Source organism: Herpailurus yagouaroundi, unplaced genomic scaffold (assembly GCF_014898765.1).
Source record: "Herpailurus yagouaroundi ecotype Mexico unplaced genomic scaffold, PumYag 77, whole genome shotgun sequence".
NCBI lineage: Eukaryota > Metazoa > Chordata > Mammalia > Carnivora > Felidae > Herpailurus > Herpailurus yagouaroundi.
Genome location: NW_024412388.1, coordinates 83,782,836 through 83,795,336, shown reverse-complemented (window position 1 = coordinate 83,795,336; position 12,501 = coordinate 83,782,836). Strand labels below are relative to the sequence as shown.

Below are 12,501 nucleotides of genomic sequence, written 5' to 3'. Positions count from 1 at the left end.
GTTTCAATAATATAAAGCTATATTATGCTTGCTTACTTGTCCTCATAATAGTTCTATAAAGAAAAACATTTTTGTAACTCTTCTTATTTTAGAGGTGAAGAAGCTGACGTTTAAAGTTTAATGACTTGGGCATGAACTTAGAGCCAAAAGCCGAAAAGTAACAGTCAGGAGTCCATTACTGGTCTTCTGATTCGGAACCAAACAGCTTTCCTTTGTTTCACAGACATGCCGAGGGAGAATCACATAGACACAGAAACCAAGTTCTAGCAACTGAGAGAGTCACCATGCACATTTAGTGTGTGCTTTATTTTAAAGCCTGACACTTGCTTCCTCAGGCTTGCACTGTTTTACTTTGTAGAGCTCTGAAGGCCAGAGTGTACTTGGGTAATTCAAAATGGTTCTTAGCTTTCATTTCAGTTTTAATCCATGACCCTAGCTCTTGCATTATGTTTCACTTCTTTTTTTTTTTTTTTTTTTTTTTTTTTTTTTGCCAGTAATATAGCGAAGATTGGTCTGGCTTTAAAGAAAACAGTTTAACTGCATCATCTAAATGCATGCTATATTAAAAATTATTAAAGCTTTTGATATACAGAATACCCTGGCATCACAATATAGTTGTAAAATTCATTAGAGCCGTTACAAGTAGAGAGGCTACCAGTGCCTGTATTGAAGAATGTATTTGAGGGGCGCCTGGGTGGCGCAGTCGGTTAAGCGTCCGACTTCAGCCAGGTCACGTTCTCGCGGTCCGTGAGTTCGAGCCCCGCGTCAGGCTCTGGGCTGATGGCTCAGAGCCTGGAGCCTGTTTCTGATTCTGTATCTCCCTCTCTCTCTGCCCCTCCCCCATTCATGCTCTGTCTCTCTCTGTCCCAAAAATAAATAAATGTTGAAAAAAAAATTAAAAAAAAAAAAAGAATGTATTTGAATAAAAAATGTAGAAGGACAATTTTTATAAATACCTTTGAGAAAGTAACTAAGACAATACAATGAATGCGTGGTACCTTTACTGGTGATTAACACATTAGTAATACTTTTGAGATTACATTTTAAAGGGGTCTTCTGCCTTCTACAGAATGTGTGTTTATGGTGGCAGCTTTAATGCTATTTCCTGCTGTGCAGTTCAATAGAGTATGTTTTTAGGTGGTTGGTAGAGGGTTTTTTTCGTTATGTATGTCGATGGAGATAAGTGTTTTAATTACTTTTTTAATGTCTGTGCTTTTGTATTTTTCTCCTCTCTTCCCTTTTATTTCCTGCTGTTGAGATTACTGCCTCATCTCCACAGCAGGTGGCTGTTGCAAATTTGTTTTCTTTGTAAGCCTGGTAGATTTATTTTGTAATATAACTGTTCCTTTTTAGTATTTTATTATTAATGATTTCTTTACTTTGGAATATAGTATACTTACATAGTCCTAAATAGTAATTTCCTAACACATCTAAGAATTCCAATCATTAAGGAAAAAAACCTTTGCCTGAGGCGTATTGTTTGAGTTTTTTGCTTACCCTCACTTCATGATGTGAGGATTAAAATTTAAGGAAATTGTTTTATAGCAAAAGCCAAATGAAAATGAGAAACAGAGAAAGAGGCCCAAGAGATAAAGCACACTTTAATAAATAATACCAAAAATCAAAGTGATAGGTAGAATTTTGTGACAGAAATAGGAAATTACATTCATATATCTTTTCTAGAAGAGAGGGTTTAATGAGATCTTATGTTTATATGAAAATTAAATTTTAATTATTAAAATAACTTCTGCTAATTATAAGAAAATTAGAATGTTACAAAAGTATGAAGAAAAATACCTTTTTTTGTCCAATATTTTGTTGTTTGGGTTGTTTCATATGTCTCTTTATATGAAAAGCAATAGATAAGATAGATCCTGAGTACAGGAATTATTTGTCAGGAAAGTAAAATACATCCAAAGATATTTGGTCCATTTTTTTTAAATTCTTGGGCATTATTTTATCAATTAAAATAGTCTCTATTTTGTTGCAAATGTATAAAGGGAACAAAAAATATGAGACCAAAATGCATAGTGAACCATAGTCCCATTTTGTTATATGAAATTGCTGGATATTTCATGACAGATTAAAAGGTTCTCCAGAAGATTTTTAATATCAGCTTATAGATATTACACTTGCAAGTACACTGCTTTCTTAATATATTTATATTGTTTTCACCCATACATACTACTCTAAGTTGGAGCCTGGTATTCAGTTCTAATATGAAGTGATATGAACTGATCTCATTAGTGTGATAGAACTTGTGTGTATCTTCTACACAAAGTGATAAAAAAGAGCTGAAGTACATTTGTAATTTAACATTGTAGGAAGTGTCATCTTTGGTTATTTCATTCTCTTCTCCAATGCTCTTTAAAATTTACTGTTTTATAAATTAAATACAAAAGACCTTAATTCAGCATTTATCAGATTTTCAAAATTGTATGAGCGCTCAGTACTTCTCTTGCTTCTAGATTTCATTATTGTTACATGTTTCTGTATAGAAAAATACCATATGTAATGGGAAAAAATATGATTTGAGATGGTGACTCCATTCATAACATTTTTTTTTTAAAGTCTTCATCTTGTTATGCTCTAACTGATTGTGTGATATACACGATTAATGCATGTAGTCACATTGGGAGAGAAACTAGACAGCAGTTACATGAAACAGATGTTTAATGGGGATTTGAAAAATCAATGAAATGAACACTATTGTGATGCATGGTGATATGATTTCATATGTGTTATATTGAATCACTCCATTCTTTCTGAATTCAGTCTGAACTAAACGTATTTACAGTGGGGCATTGGGGAAAAGATGGGGAGTTATATTGAGAAAGGAAGCACAATAGGGCATCATTGATCTGTTCTCTTTCTAATCAATATATAGATCCTAGAATGATAACCCATATGGCACTGTTGTCCCTTGGAAATAAGCTATAAATCCTTTGAATCATATAAGTGGTCTGTAAGTGCAGATGAAAAACTTTATATTCCACTGTGGAATTCTGGAATGCTTAGGTCCTTGAAAGGAATATTTTACTTCTTTATTGTAATCCCAACTGTTTGGGCTTGGTATAAGACTAGTTTGCCTTTTCTAATAAGTATAGAACCACATATAGATACATATATCTATCCATAAATACACATATTTACTGTTTTATTCTTAAATCCTCATATCTTATATACAACCATTTAAATGTTTTTTTTCAATTAATTGCAATAGCTTCTCTTTTTGGAAGTTTTACTGTGTCTTTTTATCATGTGAGCCTTTATTTTCCGTGGTTTTTATATTTTACCCAAGACAATAATAATGGCTTACATTTCAGTGGTGTTCTAAATTTACCAGGGTACTTTTATGTGCACTTTTCTATGTAATTTTCAGCTCAACTCTACATCAGGCAGGACTGTTTTCATTCTAAAATCAAAGAATTTGGTTATAGTATTGACTAATTTTACCCAGTACAGCTGGAAAGGGGAAATGGTGAAACTGGAACCCAGTTCTCCAGACTCTTAGGTCAGTCGTCTTTGAGACATGATGTTACTCTAACTGCTCCCATTGGAAAACCAAATTAAACCTTAGAGGGTCTTAATCTTGCTACTTTCCTGGTTCTGATGCACATGTGGTTTGAGTCCATTGTAGTCTGTGTAATGAATGAGGTTAGAATACCCTGGTTTGGCTATAGTCTTTTATTCTAGCCAAGGTTACTAAGTTTTATGGACTCTAATACCAATCTGCCTAACACTGACCACTTAAATGTGTAACAATATTAATTTATATATCATGGACTAGATGGACACTTAATTTATGTCTCTCCAAATGTATCATTTTATTAAATAATTTTTTTACGGAGGGAATGCAAATAAAAGGAAGCATTTCACATCTATGCAAAAAGCTTTACATTTGTTTTCATTTTATTCTCCTAACAATATATGAGGCTGCTGCTGCTGCTGCCCAGGAAGAGTAATATACTTGCCCAAGGTCATAATAGCTAGTAAGTGCTAAAACTAGAATTTTAATGCAGAAAGTTTGACTTTAGAGTTTTGCTCTTATTCAATATACTCTGTTTACAAATAATGATAGAAATAAGTCTGTTGGAATTAAGATTTTTTTTTTTTTTAAAAGGTTTAATAGGGGCGCCTGGGTGGCTCAGTCGGTTAAGCGTCCGACTTCAGCTCAGGTCACGATCTCGTGGTCCATGAGTTCGAGCCCCGCGTCGGGCTCTGGGCTGATGGCTCAGAGCCTGGAGCCTGCTTCCGATTCTGTGTCTCCCTCTCTCTCTGCCCCTCCCCCGTTCATGCTCTGTCTCTCTCTGTCTCAAAAATAAATAAAACATTAAAAAAAATTTAAAAAAAGGTTTAATAAACAAAAAATAAAAGCAATGTTTGTTTATGCAGGGACATTTCTTTTACAAAGACATGGGTGGATGGCTGTGGTAGATATCCTGGTTTCCCTCAGTGAGAGTTTGTTTAATGAATCCATGTGTAATCTGCACATTTGAATGTTCTTCCTCATGTAGCACCATTCCCCAAAGTAGGCTCAGGAAATGAGGACTGAGAGCACACAACATAATTTCTTCTTGGAGAAGCAAGTGAAATATCAGGTACAAAAGTACGTGGAAAAGTGGAAAACTTAAGACGTTTGCCATCAGGTGCATTTTGCTATTTTCAGCCACTTGTGAATAGTGACATAATCAGTGGGATTTTATCTACTAACATCTTATTGAAAAAGCACTTGTATGGAATAACCATAATTGATATACCTGCATAAAGTTTGGTATTCTAGAGCATTACCCATTTCTGTAAACCACAGTCTTTTGCCAGGAACCTGAGGCAGTCTCTCAGTGTTCTGTCTTTACATCTGTGGGATTTGTGAGGCTATCTCCTGTGACAGGTTTATCTGATCACCGTCTTTCCCATGCCAGCTTGGCTGTCATTCAAGTGGATGTCTTCAAGAATGAGAGGAATCACACGAATGCTTGCTCCATTCAATTAACACCAAAAAAGTGAGCCAGCGAAGTCACACAGACAGACATTATAAAATCTGAAGAATTCCTAAACATGTCCTACCATCCTATGAAGACCTAGCCTTAAAAGCTTATTTCTCCTCAGGGGTGCCTGGGTGGCGCAGTCGGTTAAGCGTCCGACTTCAGCCAGGTCACGATCTCACGGTCCGTGAGTTCGAGCCCCGCGTCGGGCTCTGGGCTGATGGCTCAGAGCCTGGAGCCTGCTTCCCATTCTGTGTCTCCCTCTCTCTCTCTGCCCCTCCCCCGTTCATGCTCTGTCTCTCTCTGTCCCAAAAATAAATAAAAAACGTTGAAAAAAAAATTTTTAAAAAAAGCTTATTTCTCCTCTATTACTTACTAGATGATAACATGAAGCAGAATATTTAATATCCTATTACTGTTAATTTAAGTTGTGCAGAACTTAATATAAGCACAAAAATTTATTATATACACTACTGGTATTTATTCTGTAGCTGTTCCAGAGAGAGGTGCTTTCGAAACACAACAGAGTTACATATTTCAAAGAATATCAAATATTGAAAAATAGCCAGCAGATACCCAAGAGGAATGCACTTAAGAAGGAAAACAATTCAAAAAGGAATTGTACTAGAGAAAATAATCACAAAACAAAGATACAGCCTATACAAGCAGACTGTCTTTTCTCTACCACTAGACTGGAACCTGGCCACAGACACATTGTGTGTTGTGTGCATATCTGTAGCCTTACAGTGAAGCATTTAATGCATACATGTTAAATGATTTAGACATCACTTGTTATGCAGCTTCACGTTATAATGGGGCTTAATCGCAACATTTTATAAGAAAAAGGCAGCATTTTAGTCAATGCTGAAGCATAGACTCTATAACCAGACTGTCCCAGTTAGAAATTGACACTGCTACTTACTTGTTCTGTGACTGTTGGCAAAGTTACTTAACATATATGTGTCTTAGTTTCCTCATATCTAAAATGCAGAAAATGTTAGTTGTCTCAGAGAATTGTAGTGAAAATGGAATGAGTTAATATATAAAAATCACCTATATGCCAGGATTTAGAACAGCGATTGTAATGTAATCAATAAGTTAGACTTTATGTAAATATCAGCAGAATTTTTATTTATTTATTTTAGGAGAACCTGAAAATTATTATTTTGCAATAGGTCTTAAGGAGGTGTTCTTTTGTATAAATATATGCTGAAACACCAAAACTTTAGTAACTATTCTAGGGGAACAAAGAAACTATCTGGTCTTCTTGAAAGACAGAGAACACTGTACATCTACTAAGCTAAGTTGTTTTGTTTGTCAAATCTTTGTCAATTCTTCTTTATTCATAAACCTTCTCCCCACTGAAAGGTGAATTAAAAAGTCATTTCAGTGTCATTTTGAACTCATTCTGATAGAGACACATACCTTATTTATTAATATGCCACCTACTCTCATGGAAATCTTCTTTTGATAGATGGGTATTTGCAAGTTTCATTATCTTTCATATTTCACTTAAGATTGCTTCATTTTTCTTTTTTTTTTTGTAGCACTTTGTTTAAATTTGCTAAAGTTTAATACTTTACTTTAAGCTCCCTTCTTTCCTTGCCATAATATGTGAAATTTGAAAGAATTGATAAACTACAGAATAATAAGCCTATCATATTATTAATAGCTAATGTTTAGTGAGCATTCACTATGTTTTAGGGCTCAATGCTTAAGATAGATAGAGGGATGGATGGATGGATGGATGGATGGATAGATTCCTTTAAATCTCACATCAATGAGAGAAGTATTAGTAGTAGTAGAATCATTAGGAGATATATAGATGTAGATATATTATATAATTTATCTCAAGGAATTGGCTTATGTAATTGTGGGAGCTAGCAAATTCAAAACCTGTGGGCTGGGCCAGAAGGCAGAATTTCTTTTTTCTCAGGGAAACTTCAGTTTTATTTTTAAGGCCTTTCCACTAACTGGATGAGACCTACTCAGAATCATCAACATAATCTCCTTTACTTAAAGTAAACTGGTTGTAGATGGTAACCATATTTACAAAATGCCTTCATAGCAATACCTAGATTAGTGTTTGATCATATCATTTGATGGCCTAGCTAATTACATATAAAACTGGCCATCAGAAGTGCCTGGGTGGCTCAGTTGGTTAAGCGTCCGACTTCAGCCCAGGTCATGATCTCACAGTTCGTGGGTTCAAGCCCCACATCGGGCTCTGTGCTGACAGCTCAGAGCCTGGAGCCTGCTTCGGATTCTGTGTCTCCCTCTCTCTCTGCCCCACTCACACTCTGTCTCTCTCTGTCTCAAAAATAAATAAATATTTTTTTTAAAAAATTTAAAACTGACCATCACAAGCACTCATGCAAGATCACAGAGCTGGTAAATGGGAGTGAAGAACTCACACGGAAGTTTGTCTAATGACAAAAGTCCTGCTCTTAATTACCCCACAGCATCATGGTTAGCAGATGCTAGGGTACTTTTGCCAGTTGGGCCAGACTACCAAACAGTCTGAAGGAAAGCTCCAGATGCACTGTCCTAGGACATAAGGGATAAGCTCCAGATGCACTGTCCTAGGACATAAGGGGTGACCTGTCACCCAGGTTGGGGAGAAGAGCTCCATGGACCTTGGGACTTCAAAAGTATGTATGCCCTGGAATGTGGTTAAACAGGCTGCAGGAATAACATAACAGTCCTGTACCATTTTTGGCTCATTTTTTCTCTCCTGAAGCCAATATCTATAAGTCAGAACATCTAACCAGTGCCCTCTTGAACATTTATAGAGAGAATCTGATCTAGTAAATGCTAAATTCATTAGAGTGATAAATGCAGAATGGGTTCAAAGTACAGGGAACTCAGTTGTCCTTGTCAGTGTCTTGATCCAAGGGAAAAAATGAAATTTAAATTTTGCCAAAGGTTTTTTCTTGTGAAATAATAAGCCTTGCAGGATAGGAAAAGTCATTTCCATGGATCCGGTGGTGTGTTCAATAAAAATGCCTTGCATTTCTTTAGATAAGTTATTTTAGCAATGGATCTATAGAAAATAATCACAGATGTAAAGTTACTTCTCTGCCTTAACCATGGTAAGTAGTAAAAAAGATCAGATTAGGAGTTAGTAAAGGGAGGATTTTAGACCTTATTGACAATAGATGTGGAACTCTTATCTGCCACATACATTTTCTGTGCTTTGTTTTTGATCTGCTTTAAAGATTTTGGTTTATCATATCTCCTTGAAATTGCATAGCACTTCAGGTTGTTTTTCCTGTGTCTTTTTTTTTTTTTCAACGTTTATTTATTTTTGGGACAGAGAGAGACAGAGCATGAACAGGGGAGGGGCAGAGAGAGAGGGAGACACAGAATCGGAAACAGGCTCCAGGCTCTGAGCCATCAGCCCAGAGTCCGACGCGGGGCTCGAACTAACGGACCGCGAGATCGTGACCTGGCTGAAGTCGGACGCTTAACCGACTGCGCCACCCAGGCGCCCCTCCTGTGTCTTTTTAATAGAAAAATGAAGTGCTACAGAACAGATGCTATCTAATATAGTGGTATAAGAAGGGGGATGAGTCCTTATTTAAAGTTTGATATGTGGCATATCTATATCTAATCTATCTATCTGTATATATATATATATATATATATATATATATATATATTAGATGAATCAAGTGTAGCTTAAACTACAGTCATCTTTTAATAGCTTTCAAGAAAAATTGTTTTGCCATTAGAGTCTTCAAGTAATATTCAGCTATTTTCATGTAACCATAACCATTCCCTACCCCAGTCTTTCTAAAAGAATTACATGAACAACCACACATTTGTGTAATAGTTTCCACATTATAAATATACCTCAAGAGTAATCTTTTATGTCAGAAAATGAAGAAACAGTCCTATCCCATTTCATTTATAAAGCCGAAGCACTGTATGTTAACTACCTGGAATTTAAATAGAAACTTAAGAAAGAAAAAAGAGGCCAAAGCAAAGGTAAGTCAAATGACTTGCCTAGCCTTCCTAGATAAATAAAATAATTTTAATGACGAATGATCTTAAACTAATCTGTGAGCAAAGGGCAAATCTTCAGGAGGAAAGAATGCTGGAAAGGGAAGAAAAATGTTTGATTTAATTTGAAGGGACAACAGTGGTCTATTCCTGGCACACTCACTCAATCTACAAGCACCTTCAGCTTTCAAATCAGATAAGTACCTACCTTATCACACATGACAAAAGTCATTCTTGAGCCATGCTTATTACTCTGTGTATCCACCAAGAAATACTCATTGCTCTTCATTTAACTATAAAATGAAATCTTATCTCTCCAGAATAACCCAGAGTTTAGGGAAGTAAATAAAATTACACTGTAAATTTTCCCCTCTGTTTATGGAATTGAAATGACTTAATTCTTCACTTTGCTTTGTTTTTACTTTGAAAAACATTAGTCTGTTATTCATTTTCTTTTCAAAATTTTGGCGGTTCTTTCCTAATTATATGGTTGTACATGCACATTGTAGAAATTTTAGAAAATAAATAATGAAAAAATAGAATAGCCACAGTCCTACCACCAAGAATGATCACTGTTGAAATTTTATAAAAATTGATCATACTATACAGAGTTTTGTATCCTGATAGTTCATTTAACACTATTTTGATTACAGTCCAATACCATATTTTTCAAATATTTATTTTAATCGCTGCATTGTGTTGTCTCTTCTAAAGTAAAACTCATTTATCCATTTTATTGGCATTTTGGTGTTCCCTCATTCTCTGTCTCTCTCTCTCTCTCTCTCTCTCTTTGCATTGACTGTTTTTGTATATTAAATCTTACTTTTTAATGTTTCCTTATTTTTGAGAGAGAGAGAGAGAGAGAGAGAGAGAGAGAGCGCACAAGCAGCACAGGAGCACAGAGAGCCAGAGACACAGAATCTGAAGCAGGCTCCAGGCTCTGAGCTGTCAGCACAGAGCCCAACATGGGGCTCATACTCATAAGTGGTGAGATCATAATCTCAGCTGAAGTCGGACACTTAACCAAGTTAGTCACCCAGGTGCACCTGTACATTAAATCTTCATTTGCATGTCTTAGTGTTTCCTTAGTATAGATTCAAAACTATTTTTCCAGAAATTGAGCATCCACCAATGTGTATTGCTTTTTTAAAATTTTTTTTAATGTGTATTTATTTTGAGAAAAAGACACAGATCATAAGTGGGGGATGGATGGAGAGAGGGGGAGACTCAGAATCTGAAGCAGGCTCCAGGCTCTGAGCTGTCAGCACAGAGCCCAATGTGGGGCTCGAACTCAACAAACTCTAAGATCATGACCTGAGCTGAAGTCGGTCGCTTAACCAACTAAGCCACCCAGGTGCCCCCAATGTGTATTTCTATCAAAAGATCACTACAAGTCCCATCTTTACCCTTGCCACATAGTCTAATTTTCTTAAATCTTTTACTTCTTAATAGACAGGAAATCATATGTCATTGTTTTAATTTTACAGTTCTTAGATTACTAATATAGTTAACATTTTGGTGCTTACAAGCTATTTATATTTTTCATTTTCCCAATTTTGTTATCCATTGTTTATGCTTCTACTGAAAAGTCAATCTGTTCCTTATTGAGTTGAGAAACTTCTTTATATAGTAAAGACCTTTTATTTGTTAAAATATTACCTTGGTTAATCATTTGCCTTTCATTTATTTATAATATTTTTGTATTATAGAAATAGCTGATTTTTTGTGGTAAAATACATCTTTTTCTTTAAAGTTTTTTTTTTGTTTTTTACTTTTCTTAGAATGATCTCTCATATTCAAGAATTAGAAATATATGTATTCATATTGTATTTTAGTTTTGTGATGATTTTTTTAATATGTGTTACTTTAATACACTGGAAACTTATTTTTATTTATGACAGGAGGAAATAATAGTACCTGATTTTCCTTTTAACACTAGATGGACTTGTATGTGTGTGTATCCATGTTTCTGTATACTTATAGGTGTGCTTGGATGTGTGGTTTATGATTTGTGCTTAGTTATATAGTAAAGGTATACATTAAGGTGCATTATAATTTGTTATATACATTTTTATGTTGATTTGCTTATAGATTTTTTCATCTCAGAACCACATTATTTTAATGATTTCAGCTTTCTACTTTTTTTTTAAATATACAATAGGAAAAGTCCCTTCTTCTGCTAATAAGATTTTATAAATTTTTATTACTTAGGTTTGCCAGACCCCAATAAAAACCACATCTTCAAAGACCTGACACAGGACCATGGATTTTACACATCCAAAGACTTTTTGCCACTTGTAGCCAAAAGCAGTAAAGCAGGTATAGTGTTATTTTGTATTCTTAATGTTGCCTATTACCTATGTCATTTGTGTATTATAAATCTATATTAAATCTTGACACAGGAGGTCATTGTTCAGAGCTCAAATCACTTTTGTTAACACCAACATATATTTAAAGAAAGTATGATATAATAGTTTTCCAGGATCATCTATTTGTTTATTCTTCCAATCAAACATCATCATAAGGAATTTTCACTCTATCGTACATAGGTCTAAACTACATCATGTAAAATTGCTTCTCTGTGAGAGTCTTAAACAAACATTGGAAGATGTTGTTAAAAGAAAAGGCAGGAACTTCCATTTGGGAACTATTTTGTATTATATATTATATTATAACTATATATGTTATATATTATATTTATAAAATACATATATTTTTAAATTTTAAAATAGGCCAATTTTTCACATAAAGCATCATTTGTGTCTAAAGAGGCAGAAAGACCCAGTCTCTTGCTGAACAGCAATTTTATGAAGTTAAATGAAAACACTTTGATAAACACCCTAGTATTTAGTCTCTGTGTAATACCATTTCATACAGCCCAAGAGAAGCAACCAGAAACTAAAGAAACCAGTCGGATACTTTGCTTGGATGAGTCATTGTCTTAGTGGTAAAGCAGCTACAATATATTCTCCAAAACCAGATCATCTAAATCCTTTAAACATACCTTTTCAAAGTCTTGAACTTCAGCTATTCCAACATCTAATTACATGTGAAAAGATAAAAGCTTACATTTTTATCCACAATTTATTTTATTTATTTTTTTTTAATTTTTTTTTCAATGTTTATTTATTTTCGGGACAGAGAGAGACAGAGCATGAACGGGGGAGGGGCAGAGAGAGAGGGAGACACAGAATCGGAAACAGGCTCCAGGCTCTGAGCCATCAGCCCAGAGCCCGACGCGGGGCTCGAACTCACGGACCGCGAGATCGTGACCTGGCTGAAGTCGGACGCTTAACCGACTGCGCCACCCAGGCGCCCCTATCCACAATTTAAAAAGACAAGAAACTTCTCTATAAGGTCATTCTGCAGAAGTTTCTAGCTAAACATGTGAACCATCTGCACCTTCATCGTCCCAGGAGAAGGGGATCCTTCTGTACCTGCAACCCTTTCTAAGGAAGATCATAGTACATATAGCCTATATTTGAGAATTATAGAGGGCCATTATGTAATC

General features: G+C 35.1%; 1 protein-coding gene across 1 annotated transcript in view; it reads left to right on the top strand.

Moving 5' to 3' along the window:
- DPYD (dihydropyrimidine dehydrogenase) overlaps positions 1-12,501 on the top strand; it is an 891,530-nt gene that overhangs the window by 386,557 nt on the left and 492,472 nt on the right. Inside the window, exon 12 of the mRNA XM_040471061.1 lies at positions 11,202-11,309. Coding sequence (XP_040326995.1) covers positions 11,202-11,309 — 108 coding nt within the window. The remainder of the gene's footprint in view (positions 1-11,201; positions 11,310-12,501) is intronic.